The 24,295-nt window shown below is 35.6% G+C and overlaps 1 protein-coding gene across 1 annotated transcript; it reads right to left on the bottom strand.

The window, feature by feature from the left end:
• Positions 1-9,701: 9,701 nt before the first annotated feature.
• On the bottom strand, positions 9,702-12,187 carry LOC145947064 (uncharacterized). Its single transcript, XM_083056838.1, has 3 exons — positions 12,047-12,187; positions 11,842-11,944; positions 9,702-11,753 (listed from the first exon to the last, which is right to left on the bottom strand). The coding sequence occupies exons 1-3, from the start codon at positions 12,115-12,117 to the stop codon at positions 9,702-9,704; spliced, it is 2,226 nt and encodes a 741-aa protein (XP_082912964.1). The 5' UTR covers positions 12,118-12,187.
• Positions 12,188-24,295: the final 12,108 nt, after the last annotated feature.

Here is a 24,295-nt window from a genome sequence, read left to right as displayed (position 1 = left end):
GGTGACGAGGTTTACGTAAAATGGCTGGGATTTGACAATTCGCACAACTCTTGGATACATAAGGACAATGCAATTTAATTCATACAAATTGTATTTATTAATTACTCAAAAATTAAAAAATATATAATGTGTACAACAAATAAAAGTATTTGAAATATTACAATATACATGAAATATGTGAAATACAAAATCTTTATTAATACATCCTTCCCGTTCCAATATATGAAATACATACACATATGTTACATAACATATCGCACATACATTATATTTTATAAGTATCTGATAATGTCCCCATGGTAATGTGTCGGTCGAATCAGGTATGATATACCGCTTATCGTCGTACGGACTTAGAGCAATTTTTGTCTCGCAGATGGTGTATACTTCATGCAATTTCGACCTAATACATGACTGACTACGTGTCATTTCAATCTCGTCGTTCAGGCACCGCGTATAATCGTCGAATGTTATCGTTCTCGCGACAACGTTACTTTTGACACCTTTAACCTTTTTTGTATCTTTCTTACCATCTACTCGCAAAGCGTACATTTTTGCTCTAAGTCCTACAAATTCAGTCATTATCGCGCCATTATTTTCATCCTTCATTAGACCTGGCACCTTTTTATTCACAAGCGGTATACTGTACGCGTTGTCAATTGGATAATCGCTCGTATCGAATCTAGCGATATCGCGTTTCATATTTTCATACACGTCTTCGCATTTAATATGATATATTAAACTATCTGTATCGGTGTACATTACCCGACATCTGTCACGATAGAGCGGTGACATGTACTCGTGATGAAATTCGTACAGACACACTTTCGATATGTCGAGTATACACATACCAACATAGATTGGTTTGTTAAATTTTACTTCTAGTTTACGTAATTCTACGGCAATTAAATTTTCTGAAAAGACGCTCCTGCTATGGAAATTTGGTTTCGCTATCATCGCCTCTGCTCCGTATCGTCCGTCCCACTTTGTCAATAATTTTACATCTACATGATTACGCACATTTTCCATCGTTTTGCCAAATACCGCGTTGTTCATCAATTTGTACAAATTTTTCTCAAAATCATTTTTCGCTTGTGTTCTAAATTTTGTATTTAGTTCAATGTAATCGCGGAGCCATGCGGATTGAGCGAATTGTAATACGCGATGTATTTTTGTAACGCGAAGGCCGTGACGTGTGCACTGCTGCAGGTTGCGGTAGTGTATGACGTAACGCTTCTTATCATATAGCGTTGCGAGAAGCTTATCTTCCCGCTTGCCGGGCGGTTTGTCACGTGTCGGGCAAAACGGTAGGTCAGTGTGCGTGTCGTGAAGATGTTGTGGATACTCTAAATCTACTTCGAGGATATAGCCTGTAGGTGAATCGAGCGCTATTGACGAGATGTCAAAGTTAGATACATCGTCGACCCATCGAAAATCGGCATAAGGCAGTGGTTGACACATTGCCCATCCATACAAATTATTTACATCTAAATACATTAAATATGATGATGGTTTCGATGGATCATACGACTGCATGTACTTGTTATTAGCATGCGCGTATCTTCCTGAACATTGACTTAGACCGCCGCGTATATCCCGTTCAATAAACATAACCATATCGATATCGGTAAGCAGTTCGAAATTTACGCGTGTATGTTTTAACATGGCGTCCCATGTATACCCAGGAAGAGTATAATAATACGTAGGGTCGAGTCCGTAACTCGCGATGCAAGTGTCGCGAAAGTTTTCAAATATATCTGCCAACAACAAGACATCAGTTTTTAAGTACAGATCGCTGTATTCACCCAAGGTTTGAATGGAGAACTGCTGCCACACGTTGACGGCGTGTGCGTAGCCGCTCTCGGATACAATGTCACTGGTTAAAGAACTGTAAAACGATTCGCGTGGTGGTAAACGCGTGTCCTGCAGCCTGTCCACGCAGTCAATGTACTCGTACGGAAAGACACCTTTTCGCGTTAATAATTCAAAATTGTTAGCGGATAATGCGGAAAAATTGGAACGCAAAATTTTTAACTTATCCTTATTCAAAAAAGATGCCAATTTGTCAAGACTAGCATTGAGAAATTTGTATGAATCGATGAATCGTAATTTCATGCAAGCTTTCCGATCTTTATCGTCGTCGGTACTATTGACAGTCTTCGTAAATGAAATGTATTTTTCTTTTGTTATTGGAAGCACATCTACGCGTCCTTCATACGCGGTAGCTATTTCTTTTATGATAAAATGTGCGTCATAGCCGGATAGATTATGGAAAACTACAGGAATGACATAAGAGTCTTTGTAGTTTAGATTACAGTTTGAGTGCGCGGGACCCCTGTATCGCCCGGTCAGATGACAATGATCGCGTACGCGTGTATCATCCGGCGCAAACGGTTTTTCGCAAATGTGACATTGCGTGACGCTATGAAATTTTTCCCATTCATCTTGCGTTAATTTTGTCATGTGGACATTATCAGACAAAATACCCTTTACGCGATGCGCTAAATTTTTAAGTTCTTCGGCGAACCATGAAACGCAATCGATACTACGGCGAGAATTATACGCGGATAACGAGTTGTCGTACGAACATTGCACGTAATACCCAACGCTAAATACCTCGTGATGTTGGGAGTATGACGCATGTTCCGGCGTCTTCTTCAGCACACACTCCAAGTCGGCGTACACCACGAAGGGAAATCGCTCCTTTCTGTTGTAGTTGTCGAAGTCGAGCCACTTGTCTTTATCGCTTGGTAATCGGATAGCGCAGTCGTTCATTTTTCGACAGTCCGCAATGTGAGCCTCCAATTTTTCGCTCAAATTAAAGAAGTGCAAGCATCTGTGAAAGAAAAAAAAAATTATAATTTTATTTACAATTTTATTTACAATTATTATATAATTTGCAATAAATATACATACCGATCGCAGATATATTTCTTGTGGTCATGTTTGCTCAGTTGCGTGCTGACAAGCCGGGATAGATTTTTTATATACGCGAAATGCCCAACGCTGTCGTCCTCCTCCACATACAGCATATTTACATGTTTTTCTCTCGTCCGATCGGTGAGCTGTATCGGAAGAATAGATAATTCCTTCTTCCTCTCGATGCCGTAGACGTTGATTGAGATGTTATTTGCCAGTTCAAACTTTTTAATTTGGTTTAACGTCATCGGAAACTCAATGTTTTGTAGATTTAACACTGTCGTGTAATGAGGATATGAAAATTCCCGTGTCACATTTCTTTCGGCGGGGTACAGAGCGGCCACCACTGACCACGCGAAACATGCATTGTCTTTAGACTGCACGTTCACCACTGCTCTCTTCGTCATAATTTCTCGCGGTAAGTTTAGATAACACCCCGCGCGCATAGGATTGCACTTGTTGACGTTGACCGTAAGATCAAGGATTCGTGACAATGCCCATCCGCTATCACGTTCCTGAAACTCTTCGAGAGACGCCAATGTGGATTCGATGACATGCCGCTCATACCACTCGTGTAAATCGGACGTGCGAAAGAGTTCATAATTTCGCGTGTTAATGCTTTTGTTGGAGCGCATATCACCTGTCACAAACTCACCGTTGAACACGGTATTTACTTTTGCACAGTTGTGTATTTTTATAACATCTTGCACTTGCTCGAGAACTACACTACTAGCGTCTTCCAAAAATTGTCGCGGTTCGATATAGTCTGCGTTAATCACCGCACCTGTCAGTATCCGATTTTCGAACGCGGTATCGATCTCTCGCCAAACGAGTCTTCCCGTGTTATTATCGCCACTGTAATTACCGCCACTGTAATTACCACCACTGGGTATAAACTGTCTCTGCAATCGAGTCTTTGCACCCTCGAGTCGCGCGATTCTAGCAACCAAAGATTGTCTATATCCAATGGAGAGTCGCGGACGCTTGACACGACTGCGTTCTTCGAGCAGTTTGATAAAGTCCTCGCAGCGCAGCGCCCATTCAAAATATTCACCCAAGGTGTTGACTTGGCGGGACCGCTCCAACAGGTCGCGTTCGTTCTGCTCGATGTTTTCCATTATTCCTTTTATTCACTATTATACCACTAACACTTCTAATACAAGAATACAGAAAGTAACCACTAAACTTTTTTCACCGCTGCATCTATGCGCTTTCAAATCGTACTATGGTTTGACGCGCTCTCATCCTCCTTATATATATTTCACCTAATTCTATCTTCTTTTCTAACATTTGGCGTATCTCAAAAGATAGTTTCCCGAGATATCGGTTTTATGGATAGAGGAGTAAGGACACAAGCTGCCGAACGTTGGCGCCGATACGTTGCATTCTTCCTTAAAAAATATTAAGAAAAATGTTTCGCTCTCGTTTTATGGGAGATTTTCCGCGAGGATACAAAGCTGCCGAACGTCAACGCAAATAGGTAGAGGCCTATTAAATCACGTTTAGACATGTTCGTCGCAGCGTCGGCCCTAAAATCTTCATTCCTTTCGTAATGATAAAATGTCCATAAAATGAAAAAAAACATAGTTTTAATGGATTCTAGAACGCTCCGTTGACGAGCAGCCGGACATCGGCGCTTCCATAATAAAATTATATTAACGAGGGTACAAAATTGTCAATCATCGGCGCTTGTTCTATACCTTTTTGGGGAAAATGTCTAAGACCCCTCATAAAAAAAAGTCGTAAAGATACCATCTACAAATATTGCACTCAGAAAACTCCCCCTCCTTTGTCGAAACATCCCCCTCCACCCGCGTGACGTCAGCCCCCGCGCCTACGAGATACCCCCGCCCCGCGTGACGTCATACCCCTCGCCATGGAGAACCCCCCGCGCCCCGCACCCCCCTCAGAGGACCTGAGTTAGAACCGGCATAGTATTCCTACTGTGCTAATGACAATCGATTATCGCGTTTACCGCAATCATCTTCCGCCGCTTAGTTCTTCATGTTCCTCTCGTTCTTTTTTAAGTTTCTCTATCTTTGCGCCGACTGGCGTAAGACACTGGCTATTTATTGCGAGCACCTATTTAGGAGCCCGATCAAAGGTCTTCATATTTCACGGAGTTTATAAAACTGTATATGAGAGAAACAAAACAAATTTTTTCACGAGTAGAACGCGATAACGTGAAGAACTATGGCTCAATTCGAGTTTCCATTCTCGATCGAGTATCTATTGTCGTATTTATTAGTTTTATTTTGTAACACTTTATTTGTTTTGTGCTTATCGTAATCCCGATATATATGTTTATGTTTTTAAATAATTATATGGAGGAATACATATATACTGGCTAACTTTACATGTCCTTAAATTAGATACGTATAAATGAAATTATGCAGGCAACCCGAGTTAAATTGTGTTGAATTTCAGTGACTGAATATCTTATTTTAACATAAAAATTATATTCTGTGCGAAGAAATATTAAGCAATCTAACGGAGTAAATATTAATCCTTTTATAAACTTGAAAAAAATTAATCCTTTTTTATAATAAATATTTTATTAAATAATTGTTAATTTTTTATATGTATATTTCCAGCCACACGAATAAATTGATAAATATAAATATATTCCTAAGAGTGTGTGTGTGCACGCAAGTAAAAAGATGCGTCGTTGAATGCTACGTCACAATGGCCGATTGAAGACATCACGGCTTCTGAAACAGTTAGTCAGAAGCGTAACCCGCATTGTAAGGAAATTTTATCGCGCTTCGATGGATAATTAATAAGCGAAACTCATCATCACGAACTATCATCACATCGTGCCCAGAGACTACCGAAGACAGTAATTGTTTTGATTTGTAAAGGCGCCGATCATTGTGCAACGTGCCGACACAATCCACCTGTCTAAAGTCCGAGATGAGATACCTGCTATACTACCTCTAACTATAACTTAATCATAGAGTGAGTCAGCCTCTCAGAATTCATGGTCACTCTCCTTTTTCTTTTTTTTTATTTCTTTTCTCTTTTCTTTCACTGCCACAGTCGACCGAGTCGATCTCATGCCCGGTTACTTTTATTCACAAACACGAGTACATAATACGTCATCTCCGTCACAATGAAGGAGCAAAGAGAGAAAAAGAAAAGAGCGAAGAGATGAGAAGATTTTGGTTTCTGTTGCCAACAAAAATTAAATACCAGGCATACCTGATATGTATATCAATCAATCTTATTTTATGGTTTTTTATTTTGTGTGTTTCTTCATACTCTCTCGAAAGATTGTAATCGAGGATGTTTCAAATTTGTAGCATACAATTAACGTTCTGTGAAATGTATCTACATATTTTTACCAGATTTTATTTAAAGAAGAAAGAAAAAAGATGACAAATTCTTTATAATTTGAAACTCATATTCTCATGTAAAGATACTACAATATTTTTATAGGTATAGTTATAAAAGTTAAATATAATATAGCATAGAGCATAATATAGAGCAATATGCATTATAAATATTAATAATGTAAATAGATGACAAAATTTTATCCTTTATAATATTTTAAATTTTATTCTAATAAAAGTTTAATTTATTTTATGATTACAAAGATATTACATAATAAAAAATAGAAAATATTTAACTATCCTATTTTGTATTCTATTTCCTATTAGCATTTTTATCGTATTTGAAAATGGGTGTCTCGCGAAAAAAGTTTAGGGCTAACTCCAAAAAAAAATTGAAAGACGGAGTGTTGTGTGTGCTTTTATCTCGGAAAAAATCTACGCTCTACTCTCAAGCATATTTCAACGTGCTCAGCATCACTCGAGAAAGAGAAAAGAGGAAAGAAGAACCGTGATCGCTAATCCATCAATCAGAAAATTCCTTCACGCGGCAAACAAAGAAATATGCACTGGTTGTTTAGATATATCCACTACTACTAGAATAATAGTAGACCTATGGGATATTGCTTCAAGATAAAACCAGTTATGCCTTTGACTTGTGGGTGTCCATTTACTTCCGGAATCTGCCTACAATTGGTTGATGCCAAAACAACATTCAGACCACTGTCATATAGAACAATATCGTGGTGATGGATGACTCCGACATCGTCTGGATCTTCGTTTATAAACGATTGATATAATCCTCTTATTGTTAGACGGAAAGATAAGTAGAATACACTAGAGAGAGAGACAGATTTTATTTCAGCGCTACCTTCCAAAATACACACGCGCACAATACATATAAATAATCTTTAACCTCTGCGTTAAAAATATATCTAATATGTGATTGCGAAAAATATCAGGAGATGCTAAACGCAATGATTGATTATGATCACTACAATTAGCGATTTAAATCGCGCGAAAGATTAATTCCGGCGATAAAAATAAGAATATCGCGGCGACGATTATTTATTAAAGCGCGCCTTACAAAAAAATTATGTGAAAGCTTTTATATCTATTTTTATTTATAAAAAAAAAAAAGATACGGGAATTTCTTCATATTTATACATCTATAGAAAAGATGTGATACTTGCAATTTTTTTGTCGAAATTCTTCTAATGTGACTAAAATTAAACTTCTTATTACAGGAAAATATATTATATTTTAAAAGTCACGAATAATATTGTTATATATAAGAATAATATTATCTCAATTATCTATTTCAAAATATTAATAATCAGAAGACAATAATTCTCACATATATAAAGCAGGCACGAAATTTTTTGTCTAACGCATTTTTCCTATTCTTTTTCATATTTTTTTTTATATTCGTTTTATTATTCTCGATAATTATATATCGCGCATAAAATTTAATGAGAGATGCTCAGAAGAGAAATATCATGACAAAATTAATTATGGTGGAATAATGATTAAATAAAAAATGTATTGAAATCCATTTGTATGGTGCTTTTCATAGACTGATTCTCAATGCTAATTAAATTAAAATTTCTTTTCAATTCATCGTTATAGATAATGATAATAGATAATATTACAATATCTTATTACAAATATGTACTAACAAATACACGCATAATGTGACGTTTCAATTTTTTCGGATTTTACACGCGAAATTTCAAAAGAATTAATTAAGCGCCAGAATCGTCCACTCAACTTTTCTTAGGATTTGTTACAGCTCTCATAATCAGTTACGTACATACTTTAAGAATCGACATTTATAAGCCAAGAGTTCAGTTATAAGTTTACTGAATACAATTTACTGAACCCCGTGCAGTTTGTAGTTCGCTATTGTTATGGAGTCGTTTCGTGAAAATAGCACAATAAGGTTAAAGAATTGGCAGGAGATGGACAGTGATCGAAAGTGATGTATTGACAGTCCTTTGACACGCGAGACATGCTACGTGCATAAAATTGCAAGAGTCTTTAAGTCTTCAGTATCCATCAATTCATCGAAAGAATTCATCTATACCACCGTAAAAATTCAAAATCTAACCCAAAATCTGGTATAAATAACATCAATTTTTCAATTGCTCCCATGGGCCACATCGATCGTATTGATATACGACTCGTTCTGGACGAGTTTTTAAAGTTTATTTGTATCTCTCTATTACTAGAGCAATCCGGAACAAAAATAATTTCTAGTCTTATCGCGCGAAAAAATGCGAGAATGAAAAGGAATAAAAAATGAATTGGAGTAATCGCTTTTAATAGTAATAAACTTTTTAATTCTAATAAATGATAAAGTAAAATTGCTAAAATATAAGAGAGAAAACAAGAGAGAAAGTAAACAAATAATGATTAAATTAAATTTGAATAAATTAATGATCAAAGATTATGTTGATTATCGATTCATTATTGTATCGAGACAATCCGTATTGCAAGAAACAACTATAATCGAGACAATCCGTATTGCAAGAAACAACTATAATCGTAACCATATATTTTATTTATAAAAATGTTTTAAATATATCAGATCCATATGATTTAAATTGCCGAAACGTATGGAACCACCCCTTGTACGATGCGCGCTTAAATAACGCTCCTTTCCTTCACAACCCTCGAGAAATTTATTACCAGGGAAAATATGGAGTTTATAGACGAGTAAAAACGGTTCGAATTAATGGCCGCTTACTTTAACGTGCGAATTTGTTATTGCATTCTACAAAGCTCTGTGTAATAAATATATAAAGATATTAAAATAAAGATGCGCATATAAAAAATAAAGATGCGCAAAAAAAATAGAAAAATAAAGATGAGAAAGATATTAAACTTTAAAAACTTATAAACCGAAATTGAATGTGAACAATTGCCGAATATTATTGAGTTTGTGGTGTACCAAATTAATTTTAATTCGGCTATAGAAAAACATTATTCCTTTTGTGTGTGTAATGCAAAATGGAAGTATTATTATATATTATATTATTATTAATAATACGAATATTTTTATTAATACGAAACCTAAAGAAATTTCGTTTAAAAAAAAAATTATTCACGCCACAAGGATTTGCGTATATCGCTTAAACAATGAAGAATTTAATCCTAGATTTGTTCATCTTTAATTAAATATCGAAATTTATAGATATAGAAAATAACTGTAATATAGGTAGAAAAGTAAGACTCACATTAATTAAATCTATGCAGACAAAAATTTAATAAGCCGATATAAAATTCTATATTATTAAAAATAATCGCATTCTCTTTGAATGTAACACTCTCATTCTTTCCCTCTCTCTTCGCCATTGCCATTTATTAATTATTATTATCACTATATCTGTAATTTTAATTTTTTTATTATATTCTATACTTAACAACTTATTATTTTCTTAAATCTTTATATGTTTAATCTCGAAAGAGATTGTTTACTTCCTTTCTTTTAAAATTATCATTAAATTCTTTATTGGCCAATTGTTTGTTTATTTTAGCTTTTTTACTGGTTGATCTTAATCCATTTTTTATATCGTGTATTCGATTGGCGACATTATGATTCTCAAATGAAGAATTTAATGAGCTTGAATGTTTTCTACTGTATATCTTTGCAGAATCATTAACGAGTTCTTCAAAATTGGCATGATTATGATATTGCAATTTATGATGCATGAAAGAATTTTTGGTCGTCTTACGAATAGGTGCAGTGTAACTATTATTTTCTTCAGAATCTGAAGAATTTGTATTAAACATTTTTGTTTGGAAGAATACGACACCAGTGTCATTTTTATAATTTATCCTATCCTTCTTCATAAGGGGGTCATTTGAACATCTTTGGTTATTATTATTTACTATTCTTCTATTGCTTTTGTTGTAGTTAAGAGCAGTTCTTTTCTTTCGTTTATTTAAATTCTTAATGACACTATCACTGTCACTCTCATTTGAGATCAAAAATTTTCCATTTTTACGCATCTCTAAGGAAGCAGTTGTGTTATCGAAAGATTTTTCTATTCTATTTGATTCTTTTCTTCCTTTGCTTGATTCAACAGATTCTTTTGTTTTAGCCTCTTTTGAGGAAAATGTTACTGTTCTTAAGTTTCTGCTGTAACATTTGTCTTTATTAGTAGCAAGATTAGTCTCATTACACAAATTCTTTCCAACGATGTTTGTTTCATTTAATAGCTCGTCATTTTTGGACAATTTTACTCTTTTCTTGGGACGTTGTATCAATCGAACAAAATCATCTTCATCTGATGACGTTAAACTTAAAATTGAATACTTATTATCATTACATTGGTTTACTTTACTATCATTTTTATATTGAAATTGAGAATCGGATTTCGTCTTATCGAAAATTTGATCTTCTGCAACATTATCCGATGTATCACTTATTCTTGGATTATTATATTTCTTAGATTTAGTATCAACTTTATTAACTGTTTGAATAGACGCTTCTACGTTTTCACATATCGGAATTTTAGATATTTTTTCAATTCGATGTCCTCGTTTATTATTACGCAGGTTTGTATTTTCCGAAATTATATTTTTATAATTAAAACATACATTTGGAGGTAATCGTTCAATTGCAATTTTAACTTCTTGAAGTTTTGCATTATCCGTCCGATTTTTTCCATATAGATTAGAAGAATGTGTTTTAAAGTTGTTCAATATCTCTTTTTGCTGAGTATCATAGTTATTCAAGATTTCTGATTCCATTGTATTTGTATAATTCTTGTTTATCAATGCTGGTAATCGTTCCAATGAAACTTTGATTTCTCGGAATTTCACGTTATCTATCTTGTTTGCTCCATATGAATTAGAAGAGAGTGTTTTAGATTTATTTAATACATTATTTTGGCTAATAGTGTCATCTTTTTTCAAGATTTGTGATTCCATTGCTGATGGTAATCGTTCCAATGTAACCTTAACTTCTTTTAAAAACCTCATATTTGTGCAATCCATGTTTACTGATAATTGTGGTGGTAATTCTTCTAGTGTAGTATATGGTTTTTTGTTCTGACTGATATCAGTATTCTTCAAACTTGATAGCTCACTATTTTTCTCTTCTGTACTTGAAATGGGAAAGTCGTCTTCAATACTTAGTCTTAAATTAACAGAGCAATTACTCTCTTTTGAAGCACAGCACTGCGAATTCGTTTTACATTGATAAATAAGAATAGTACTTGCGTCACTCTCTATCGTTTCTAATTCTACATTTTCGATTTCGCAAGTGTTCAACTTATTAAATTTGTTTAAATATTTGTAATTATGTACACTATTTTCTCGCGTGATGTGATTCTGTATATTCGCGGCAGATTTGGATTCATGTCGTTTAAAAGGTGTGATCCGCTCCAAAAGAACTACTGGATTTATATTAAGGGAAGCTAAACTTTCTTCCTCACTATCTTCTTTTTCTTCTTCATCAGGCTCTAAAGTATCAACATTTAGTTCTATATCATCAGACATCTGAAAACAAAATATGTATTTGGTTTTAATTATTATTAATGTGTTGTCAAAAATACTTTAATAAAGACATACAAAAAGAGATACATACAGCAGAATATTTGTCAAATAAATTAACCCAAGCCTTTTTTCTGACTTCCAGAAGTTTTTTTGGTATTTGAAAACTAAAGATGTGATCTCTGATTCCTGCAATTCTACACATGAATCAATAAATGTTTATTAAAAATAATTATAATCATACATGTATTTCATATATATATATATGAAATACATGTATCAAAAATGTATTAACTCACCTTTCGATGCTTTGTGAATAAGATTGCGAAAGGAAATCATTATTGATGCTTTCCACCGTACAATTTTCCATAAATTACGTTTAGTGGATTGCGATTATCATCAGTGAAATCGAATAAAGCATGTATGTAATTTATGAACAAATTCACAAGTCAAATACATCTTAATTAGACAATTGTTTTCTTTTTCATTATTTTAATTATTTATTCTTCTTCCTTCTTTAATTATTTGGACTTATCAGCTTGTGTTACTTGTGTATATTTATTTCTTCTTCTTCTTCTTCTTTTTGGCTGGAAGGCTTCAGTAAATTTGTGTATATTTATTTTCTCTCAGGGTGCCGGCACATGCAGCGTAACTTGCGTAAGCGTAACCTGCATATTCTAGTAATTTTACACTTCGGCGTAAAATATTACTAGGATACGCAGACTACGCTGTTTTATTACGCCGATTCAAGAAACTGACGGAAGTGTATCGTGGTGCAGAGAGAGAGTGCATTTATTCCACTAACAGTACCTCGTGTAACGTCCCGTCATTTTCGCGAAACCATATTTTTGCGCGCTACTGTTTTTCCTGCGCCAATACTTAAAATTTAAGGATAATTAATGATTTTCCTCTTTACATATAATTGTTTAGACTAAAATCAAGCATTTATATTATTAATTACTAACCATACCAAATCTAGGGTCTCCAGTTATCTAGTTCTAACTAGCCGCTACCAGGAACTAGCGATCCGACCAATCAAACATCATCCGAGACCCCTGAGCGTATACTTCAACTAACCAGTTGTTATTATATGAAACTAACCCTTAGCAATAAGAATATATTTTAATCATGACTAACCCACCTATATATGAATATTCAATATTAATTAAACAATATAATAATATTATTTATGGAATCAGAAACATAATAACTTGTCGAACTTTACTTAACGATTTAAGACTTATAGTAATGAGTTTTAGAAGTATTTTAATCATTGACAGAATTATTATGAGGAAGGTTCCATAAATCCTTATCTTGCGATGCATTGTAACGACAAGCCTGCGACAAGCATTCGATGAATTACTAAAAGTGTTCAAACACTTAATATTTTAAGATTTCATCCGCAATTATATTTACGAAGCCTTATTTCAGTCATTAAATGATTTCGATAACGAACCCAAGATTATTAAGATTTATTGAGTAAATTATTAAATGAAGAGACTTATAAATAAGGCCCAAGTGGATATAATTAAAGAGAATATTTTATTATAGAATTAAGTCAAACGAGAACAAGAAAGTCTCGATATTACGTTATGGAATCATAATTCTATAATTTAGAAATAACTTAATCTTACCCTATTGCATTAAACTCAAGTTTTATTATAAATTATCAATCATTAAGAATTCCAATTAATAACATAAAATAAATTATATAAGAAATGATTCCATAAACGTACAAATGAATATTTGGCGAACTACAAGAAACTTTAACATGTATCTATGCGCAGACCCCTCTAAAATCAGCTCACAATCAGCAAGTAATTAAGTGCCGATCGTAGGTGACAAGCCGCTTCCGTCCGTTATCTCCCTCGCGTTATCGGATGCTAGCGTTCAAACCACAAAAGAATAATAAATTAGACACTTCTTGGAATCGTCGCTCCTCATCTCAAGCTCACCGCCTAACTTCGATATCCGGTCCAGATTATCTAAAACTCGTAAATTGATAGTTGACACCTAGAGCGTTCGCTCCTGCGGGTCACCGTATCGTGACCTCTTAGTACAATTTATTGTGACATATTCCAAGAAAACGTCTTTCTTAGAAATCCCCACCAAAAGGGAATTGCACACGACACTCAGATTTTTCTCTATTTGATGGGTATATAAACCCTTAATTCTTAACTTCATTGCGGCATACCATCATTATCATCTCACCGTAACTCTACGGCATCTCATTATCGAGATCCCACCGTAGCTCTACAGTACATCATTTCTGTAGCCTTACGATACTCTGTATAAAGTCACGCGTTTGCCGTCAACTGCGTCGACATACTCAAATTGTTAGTCGCGCATAGAATTATAAAGTAAAAGTTAAATAAAGAACTCTTGTGCTTCAAAACTCGAATACGTTGATTTTGCCAAACATCCCGCGACCGAGGTCCTAGAGAAGGGAAAAAGGCGAACGAGCGTATTACGATCCACTGCCTGAAGTTCACAGTCTATCACAAGGTAAGTACTTATAATTACCCAGACTATTTAACACGCCAATTTTAATTCTAAGTTACTCTAGACTGACAATTCTCTTTCAATCACTACCTTCTCCTAAAACAAATAAACGAAATCCACTGTTAAGCATTGCATGCAGCTAACAGTTTCCCGTTGTCAATCAGTATTTATCAAATCAGAATCCAACTACCTTTTCATAATTATTCAAGGTATCAATATCAGAATTTAGCAACATTAACGTAGAAACAATACTCCTGGTATCACTCGGACGTCGTCCAAACCCGCATTTTACCTCTAGCCGTTGGACGTACCTTTCGTAGGTCCAGACGACTCTTTACCATTTCCCCTACTTCCCGTCGTTGTCGAGGCATTCATCATACTTGCCCGACGACAAACCTCCCATCAACACCCTGCGTATCTCCATCGTCGACGAGGCATTCATCATACTTGCCCGAAGACAACTCCTCATTACCTTCTCTCACCTAATAAAAATCGATAACAGGAGAAAGATATCGCATAAGGATTCTTAAACAGAATTCCGGAACTAATTTCACTCTGGACGTGGTCCAATCCTCATTTTACCTATAGTTGCAACGCATACTTTTACCGTAAGCACACAAGCAACTCTCTGCCTTTTCCCCTACTTCCCGTCGTTGTCGAGGCATTCATCATACTTGCCCGACGACAAACCTCCCATCAACACCCTGCGTATCTCCATCGTCGACGAGGCATTCATCATACTTGCCCGAAGACATTCTCCGTACCCCCAGACCTTCCTTTTGAATTCATATTTAAACCCAAATGAATAGACGTATCGGATATTGATATCTCACTCCCTCTAGTTCCCCTTCATGTTATCTCACGATAATCCTTATCTAACTCATTATTAACCCTTCATTCTGACCATATGACTCCTTGTAGATGAGCAACCCGAGAAACAGAAAAGCACGTCGGATAAAAAGGAATCATCGAGCCGGCTTGAAAACTCGCGAAACACGCGCTGCATCGACCTTACGCTGGTTTAAGCGTAAGGCATATAGAAATAAGCCGCGTGTCATATCGTGTGAAGTAGTATCATTTTCTCCCGATACATTGCGTCGCTTAAAGACCTCATCTTCCCAAACTAATACTCCACGAAGCTTAACAAACGAGCACGAAATAACGCCTGTAATAAACTTACCGTCAGGCTTAGATTCATACTCTCCAGAATTAATATTATTCTCTGAATGGTGTCAGAACATACGCTATTTAAAAGGAAATCACACTGCAGATAACCATCAAGAAGAATCTCAATCTAACGATTTAATCTCTCAACTAAAAACTCAACTCCCCGAGAATTCTTTAGAAATAGATGAGTACGACAACTATCTAAATTATTGATGTACGTACACTTAATCATATGTGCATTAAATATATTATTCTCATCATTACCTCTACCAATTAATTCAAATGCTACCCAGATCTACTGAATTAGACGTCCAAGGATTAACAAACGATGATGCAAATTCAATTATAAATATAATTATCGGGCTACTAACTGACGTTTTAGAAGGAACTATTGATATCGATCAACTCATAGTCTGCTTAGATAATCTTCATATCCCTGGTGCTCAAATAAGCGTCGAATTCACAGACGATTAAATAAATATCAAATTCATTTTATTAATTAGCCCCTGAATTATTATTATCCAGATGAATAAACAACTTCAAGGCTTAATTTGCAATACAATTTACCAATTAATACTCAATTTGATCTATGAATATTTGAATGGTAAAATAACTTTCGATCAAGTCATAACTATTTTAAACGACATCGAAGATATCGCTAATAGACTCGATACTCCCAACTAGTAAATAATACCCCACTCCTGTGACCTACAACATTCCCTAGATCCGTAACTTCGGTCCTAGCTCTCGGCGTCCCAGAGGTATAGCCGGTGTAAGCAGGTTGCCTCACAAAAATAGAGAGCGCCCGTTTTCTCACTAGCCTAGGCATAGAGAGAGAAGGGAGATCACCCAGACGTGACAATCAAAAAAACTTTGGTGGCAACGGTGGGATTGCCTAAAGGACTGATAAGGATCCTCCTGTGTAAAGGTCTCAAGAATTAATCCTCTTTCGCGTTAAAATTCTAAAAATTTAAATCGAAAGTGAATAACGAGTGTAACTTGAAATTTGATCAAATTGTCGCTGACAAGTGTGGCAACAATTATCGCTGTCGCTGACGAAGAGGGTGGCAACAGACGATTACGATTGAATTTTCAATTATATTCAATTCCTTTCCTAAATGATTATCTTGATTTGAGATTTGACTTAGTTGTCGCTGACGAAGTGTGGCAACAACACCAACTGTCGCTGACGAAGAGTGTGGCAACAGTTGAGAAATAAGTTAAAATTTCAAATACATTTTATTTTCCCTCATGCCCAGGAAAGGCGGGCGTCGAGTTCAAATTAAAAGGATTAATTTCCAGATCAAAGAAACCATCTCCTCTTTCCAAAATCCCCTTCTCTTATTTACCAAATTATACAATTTAACTAATAATACAAACGACCCCGAACCACTATCTAACGAAAATAAGAGTATCGATTACAACCCAACGCCAATAGAATTCGAATGCAAATATCCTGATTACAAAACAATTGAACGTACAGATCCCCGTCGCAAAATCTATAAAATTCGACATCTATTCGGTCCCGATTAAGCGACCGAACACTGTAACTAATCTTATTAATATATTTTCTTTCAGCCTCTTATTTCTCTCTAAGGTAAGTGCGCCATGCCGACTACACGATCGCAAAGTTCTAATCCTCCCTCCGAGGCTGAGGAAGGTGTATCACGATCCGAACTTGAAATTTTTAGTCAAATGTTAACAGAAAAAGAAAAATCACTCAAAGAACAACACAAATTACTGCAGGAAAAGACAGACGAATTTAAAGCACTATTACGAGAAATCGAAACAAAAAAATCAGACGACCAGCATGACTCAATATTAACTACCTTAGTTGAGCAAATCTCTCACCTTAGTGCTTTACCCAGACAAGTAGAGATTTTAAACCAACGTATTAATAATAGTCTGACTTCTGATGCATCCAATCAAAGAAGAGCTCATTTTGATTACCTCCCTTCAGAAAACACTCATGCGACTAGTCCCGTCGACATACCTTCTCCGATCCGTTTTAAAGACGTAGTCGATTCTATCCCTAAATACGACGGACACAAAATGTCTGTTTTTCAATTTAGTAAAATCTGCGAACGTGCCCGCGAATTAATACCACAATATCACGAACATTACTTAGTGCAACTTATAATTAATAAATTACAAGGACATGCTTACTCCGCAGTAGAAGGAAGAGAATATAACTCTGTTTTTTCATTAACAAAACAGTTAAAAGCTATTTTCGGTCCAAATAAATCTGTAGATCAGTATCGCGGTGAACTCGCAAACATCTATATGAAACCTAACGAAGATATTTTCGATTATATAGCCAGAGTAAAAGAATTACGTGCAGCTATAATCGACGGAGAAAGCGACTGTTACGGAGATATCGACGAATCCACCAAAGATACCATCGACCGTAGTGTTAGTACTAGTTTCGTTAACGGTCTCCCTACTGATTTGTTGATTAGAGTTAAATTAGAAGGAGCCTTCTCACTCGACCACGTCCTCGAGACTGCTATAAAATTATCAAAAACTCTAGAAGCAGAAAATGCGCGCAAACGGGCTACGTCCATGCATAGAGCTAACATCCCTCCTCGCGCTGATTTCTCGAATAGATCCGGACCATTGCAACAAACAATAACTCATGATCCACAACAATCCTCTCTATCAAAATCATCACGAAATAATATCCCCTTTATAAAACCTCTTATCCCAGGACAACCCGGACCTAATTACCCTACCGAGAAAATCTGTCGCTACTGTAAAAACCCCGGACATCTTATTGACGAATGTCGCAAGCTCGCGTACAGACGCTCCCTCGGAAATAATTCTTCCCCTCCTCACCCTTCTACCAGTAACAATAATCAGGGAAACGCCCAGAGCGTTCCGGTAACAATTGGCGCCCGCCGGAACGATGCTCAACCGGGACGCCCTTCTCTTCTCCAACGCGCACCAGTTACTACAGTGCGACCTCTAAGCCCGACTCATACCTTATCACCAGTATTGGAAGAATAGAAGAAAAAGCAAAACCCCATAGCTTACCCACTGTTGTCCTTTCATCCCCAGACCTTCAGGGAGACTGCCTCTTCATGGTCGATTCAGGCTCTGGAGTAAATCTCATAAAACGACACTGTCTTGATCGAAAAATAAAAATTCGCGAAGAAGATGTCCTAGCTCTTCAGGGACTATCTTCAGAAGTGATGCCGACTTTAGGCTCCGTTGTTATAAATTTTCTTGGTCTCCCTACCTGTTTTCATATAATTCCCGATACCGTCACTTTTCCTCAGGATGGAATTTTAGGAAACACCTTTTTGAAAACACGCGCCGCTACTATCGATTATAAAAATCGATGCTTACATTACGACGATATTAGAATTCCATTCTCAGAGGCAAGTTTTCTCCGCGTCGGACCGCGATCCGTCTCGCCCTTTTTCATTAATATCACTAACCCAGATAAATCATACGGATATATACCTCGCTTCGTGTATAACAAAGATGTATATCTCGGAGAAGCTATAGTCTCTAATATTAACGGTAAAGCTTACCTACCCATTATTAATACCTCTGACCGTGCTTATCACGTAGAGGTCCCTTCTGCCGAATTAGAAGATTTTGACTTTGCGGATACGTCTGGATCCACGATCCCAGACGGTGTCGTCAAAACCCGAGGGAATGAGACGACCGATGGTCCTTCTTCTGAATGCAATGAAAAGGTTAGATACGAAAATATCACTGCAACCTTAGGGCACCCAGTGATTCATAATGATCAATTAGATTTTGAAGACAATTCTACCCAAGTCGTTGCAACCCGAGGGCTCGTAACGACTTCTCCTTTATATATTAATAACCCTTCATATCTCGAAGAAGTTCGCAATGACGAAGCTTCTTGCGATCGCACATCTGCTACCATGCAGCTTCTACGATTAGAACATTTAAACTCCGAGGAGTTCAATAATGTCAAATCATTAATTCATAATCATGCCGACAGATTTCATCTTCCTGACGATAATCTCGGAGCTACTAACGCCACTCAGCATTTCATACCCACTACTAATGAGATCCCTATCCATACGAAACAATATCGATTTCCTCCTGTCCACAAAGACGAGATCAATAAACAAGTTAATGAATTATTATCCAATAATTTAATCGAATATTCTACATCCCCTTATAATTCCCCCGTGTGGATAGTACCCAAAAAATCAGATTCGCAGGGAAATAAAAGATGGCGAATGGTCATCGACTATCGCGGTCTCAATGAAAAAACCATAGGAGACGCATACCCTCTCCCAAATATAACTGATATTTTAGATCAATTAGGATCCGCTAAATATTTCTCTGTTCTCGATCTAGCCTCCGGTTTCCATCAAATCCCCATGGCTCCTAAAGATGCCCCTAAAACCGCATTTTCAACTCCATACGGTCATTATCAATTTAAAAGAATGCCTTTCGGTCTAAAAAATGCTCCAGCGACTTTTCAAAGATTAATGGATAACGTTCTTTCTGGATTACAGGGTAATGAATTATTCGTATATATGGACGACATAGTTATTTACGCCAGATCTCTAGAAGAGCATGAAATTAAATTTAATAAATTGATGCAAAGATTAAGAAACGCGAATTTAAAATTACAACCCGATAAATGCGAATTTCTACATCACGAAGTAGCGTACCTCGGTCATATTATCGGAGATGACGGAGTCAGGCCCGATCCAAAGAAAATAGCATCTATAGTTAGATTTCCCCCTCCGAAAAATGAAAAACACATAAAACAATTTCTAGGATTAGCTGGATACTATAGACGATTTATCCCTCAATTTTCCAAGGTCGCTAAACCACTCACAGACCTACTAAAGAAAAATAATACGTTTAATTGGCAACAAAAGCAAATAGAGGCTTTCGACATTCTAAAACGCTCTTTATGCTCTGAACCTATACTTCAATATCCCGATTTCACTCAACCTTTCATTTTAACAACCGACGCATCCGGATATGCTGTCGGAGGAGTACTCAGTCAAGGGCAAATCGGAAAAGATTTACCTATCGCTTATACCTCCCGCGTGTTAAATAACGCCGAACAAAATTATTCTACTATCGAAAAAGAATGCTTAGCCATAGTTTATTGCGTCAATCATTTTCGACCTTATTTATACGGAAAGAAATTCACTATTATTACTGATCATAAACCTCTCGTATGGTTACATTCTATTAAGGACCCTTCCTCCAGATTATGGAAATGGAGAACAAAATTGGCTGAATACGAATACGAAATACAATATAAGAAAGGAAGTTTAAATAATAATGCAGATGCTTTATCCAGAAATCCACCTATTAATCTCGCCATTCCTCTATTCGTAAATCACGAGTATGATGAACCTCCAAACGAATCATTAGTCGAACCTGTTTCTAGTAACCCTAATATTTATTGCGAAGTTATTAAGACTCCTCCACCTAATCCACATCCTCAGGAACCTGACGTAATAGTAGAAGAATATTCCAGTGACGACGACAGCAGCGAAGACGGCGACAATAAACGAAGAACAGTTATTGACCTACGCGAAGGAGATCACATATATGAAGAAGTACTCCAACTCGCAGAACCACGGGAAACAGATTTAATTCTAGTAACCGAAAGCCGCGACTGTTTATTAAGACAAAAAGACGATCACGTAATTTTTATTCAAATGGATGGAACTCCTTATGATAACGGCGCTAAAGAATATCAACAAGCAAATTTACTACCTGTATATGAGAACCTCACGTTTGAAAGAGTAAATGTACAAACAGTTAAATCAAAAACATTAATATCCATTCCTATAAGATTAAATAATCGTTCGCGCTTAGAACAACAAACGTTAAAAAATTGTATGCGTTCCCTTTTAGATGCCGTAACCGAATTACGTTTAGCTTCCTTTAGTATCAGTAAAACTGATCGTTTCGACGATATACCATGGCGATACGTGATTAGCCAAATTCAAGAATTTTTGAGAGAATTACCCATCCACATTACGGTCTGCGAAAACTTAGTTCGAATTCCCCCTGCCGAAGAACGCGAAACGCTCATTATCGAGAATCATTCCTCCGCTCACGGTGGTCATAAAGGAGTAACTAAAACTTATAACCGATTAAGACCTTATTATCATTGGAACACTATGAAAAAAGATATACAGCATCTTATTCAGAGGTGTCGTCAATGTCAGTTAAAGAAATTAACACGTGTAAAAACAAGACAACCCATGGTAATTACAGATACACCTAGGGCCGCATTCGACAAAGTAGCTCTCGATATAGTAGGTCCTCTCCCTATAACAAATTCTGGAAATCAATATATATTAACTATGCAAGATTTATTGACTAAATATTCTGTAGCCGTTCCTTTAAGAGAAGCTAATTCTTTATCCATTGCTATTGCGCTCACTAGAAATTTCATTTGCATATACGGCGCTCCTAAAGCCATCCTTACGGACCAAGGAACTAATTTTCTCTCTGGTCTCATACGAAATTTAGCTAAAATGTTTAATATACAACACTTTAAAACTACCGCCTATCATCCTCAATCTAACGGTTCTCTTGAAAGATCACATCATGTACTGACAGAATATCTTAAAATTCAGGTCCAGAAAGAGAGAGACTGGGATAGTCATATTAACATGGCAATGTTTTCTTATAACACTAGTGTTCATGAAGGAACTAAATACCCACCATTTGAGTTAATCTTCGGTAGAATAGCCCGATTACCCTCCGCTCACCCACCTGTCGAAGGAAATCTAGAGACTACCTATCGAGATTATCTGACTGATTTATTTAACAGAATACATGACACACAAGAAGACGCACGCAAAAACCTCATAAACTCTAAAGAACGAAGTAAACATTATTACGATCGAAAAGTTAACGAACAAAATTTTCAAGTAGGATCACGTGTATTTTTACTAAAGGAACCTGCAAAAGGAAAATTCGCCGACCAATATACCGGACCCCATGAAATTATAGAAGTTCTACCGCAGTGCAACGTCAAATTATTAGTCAAAAATAAACCCAGAATTGTTCACGTTAACAAGTTAAAAATTGCACATGTTGAACCAGGATAAAATAACATGTATCATCTTTGTTTACAGATGTTGGCAGCGCCAACGAAACATTATTCCAGGGCCTAAAGCAGTTATCCTCTTTAACAGCTCTCCATCGTCTGTGACTACGAACTGCCCCTAAGGCCCCGGATCAACTTCAGGTGGAAACAAGTACTCTGCGTTGATACCACTGCTTACGGATCACCTGACATCTTTTATTAATTAACTAATTAACAAATTTTCCATTTCTAATAAACCATCTTAATTTCTGCTTAAATGCAGCAACCGTACTAAATATTTCCACTTTATACGCATAAAAAAAAAACTTTAACAACAATAAGTACTAACGCTATACTTACTAATTGCAAAATGTGCATCGGGAAGAATTTTAAATACAACCCACATCCCTTGTTAAAGCATTTTCCAGAACTATATGAAATAAAATGCCTACGAATATCTGGCTACCAAGCTGAAGAAAGTGGCAATAGACTTTGTATTAAATGCTATAACCGCACAACCCCAAAGGGTTATAAACATATAATTGGTCATGGAGTTATAGACGGAGATATGAGCCCTGCCGACTGTCAAATCTGCAGCAGCGAAATAGCCATAGAAAAACGCTCTGTTTTACAATGTAACGATTGCTTTATCGCTTATATAGAATTCATGAACGCCTTTAAAACATACTATTCTAACAAAATCGCACTTCTAGTTCTGGACACTGCTACCCTGGATGTTCTTTACCTCTCGGTGTACGATAACGACACTGGCTTCGAAATTGAATTGAGAACCCCAACCTAATAACCAAATAATCTATTTACTAAAACAAAATCTATTTTCTAACATTTACATACTCCTTATGTAACCTATATTATAACCTTGATGAGTTATCTAGTCATAACTAAGACAATTCTATAAACGGTCTCTAGCTTAACATTTATTAACTAAATAAATCACTAATCTATAACAAAGTATAGAATAAATTATATCTTTATTATAACCTTATAAATACTTAAGTCCAAGGCAAATGCAATTCCGCGTAATTAACTAAAATTAGGAGATACAGTAAACTAGTTATACTACATTTCGTTAAACGTACAGTCTAAAACGTAATATGAAAATTATACGCAGCATTTAATCATTATTAGTGTTCAAATTTATAGAGATAATACATATATATATATATATTAAATGATAATATATCGTTAAAATTATATAAAATATACATTCTATATTACTACTTTTAACTCTAAGTATTTTAATACTTAATGAAGACATTGAACGAAAACATTTTGGAAAATATACTATACTTTAAGTAACTTTAAAATGTCCTATCTATTTAATCCTAATACGATAAAGTGTCCTATCTATTTAATCTTATATATATAAAATGATAAAATGTCTCTTTATAGCTTCCTTCGATCTTACTACTATAATTATTCTGGCGAAACAATTACATTACGACAAATAACTAGTCTTAAGCAAATATGGCTGACAAATATCTGATTTATTTAATCTTGATCGTAGATAATAAAGTGCTCGTCCTATTTAATAAATAAAAAAAATAATAAAAAAAAAATAAAAAAAAAAAAAAACAAAATATATATATACGATAATTAATACGATAATAATATAACAAAGTGCATTCTTAGCTTCTTACGAATCATATATATATGGATTTAAATCATAAGAATATATATATTTTAATTAATGAATCTTAATCATAAACAATAAAATGCTTCTACGGTGTTTCCTCTAATCTTACGAGTATATAAAGTACTTATGAAGGCAGTATGAAATAAAATAACGCAGTTTCTC

The sequence above is a fragment of the Prenolepis imparis genome, unplaced genomic scaffold (genome assembly GCF_030444845.1).
Source record: "Prenolepis imparis isolate NDT839.2.m4 unplaced genomic scaffold, iyPreImpa1.0 SCAF_40, whole genome shotgun sequence".
NCBI lineage: Eukaryota > Metazoa > Arthropoda > Insecta > Hymenoptera > Formicidae > Prenolepis > Prenolepis imparis.
The sequence above is the reverse complement of the archived record's forward strand: the minus strand, read 5'-3'. Positions and strand labels throughout refer to the sequence as shown.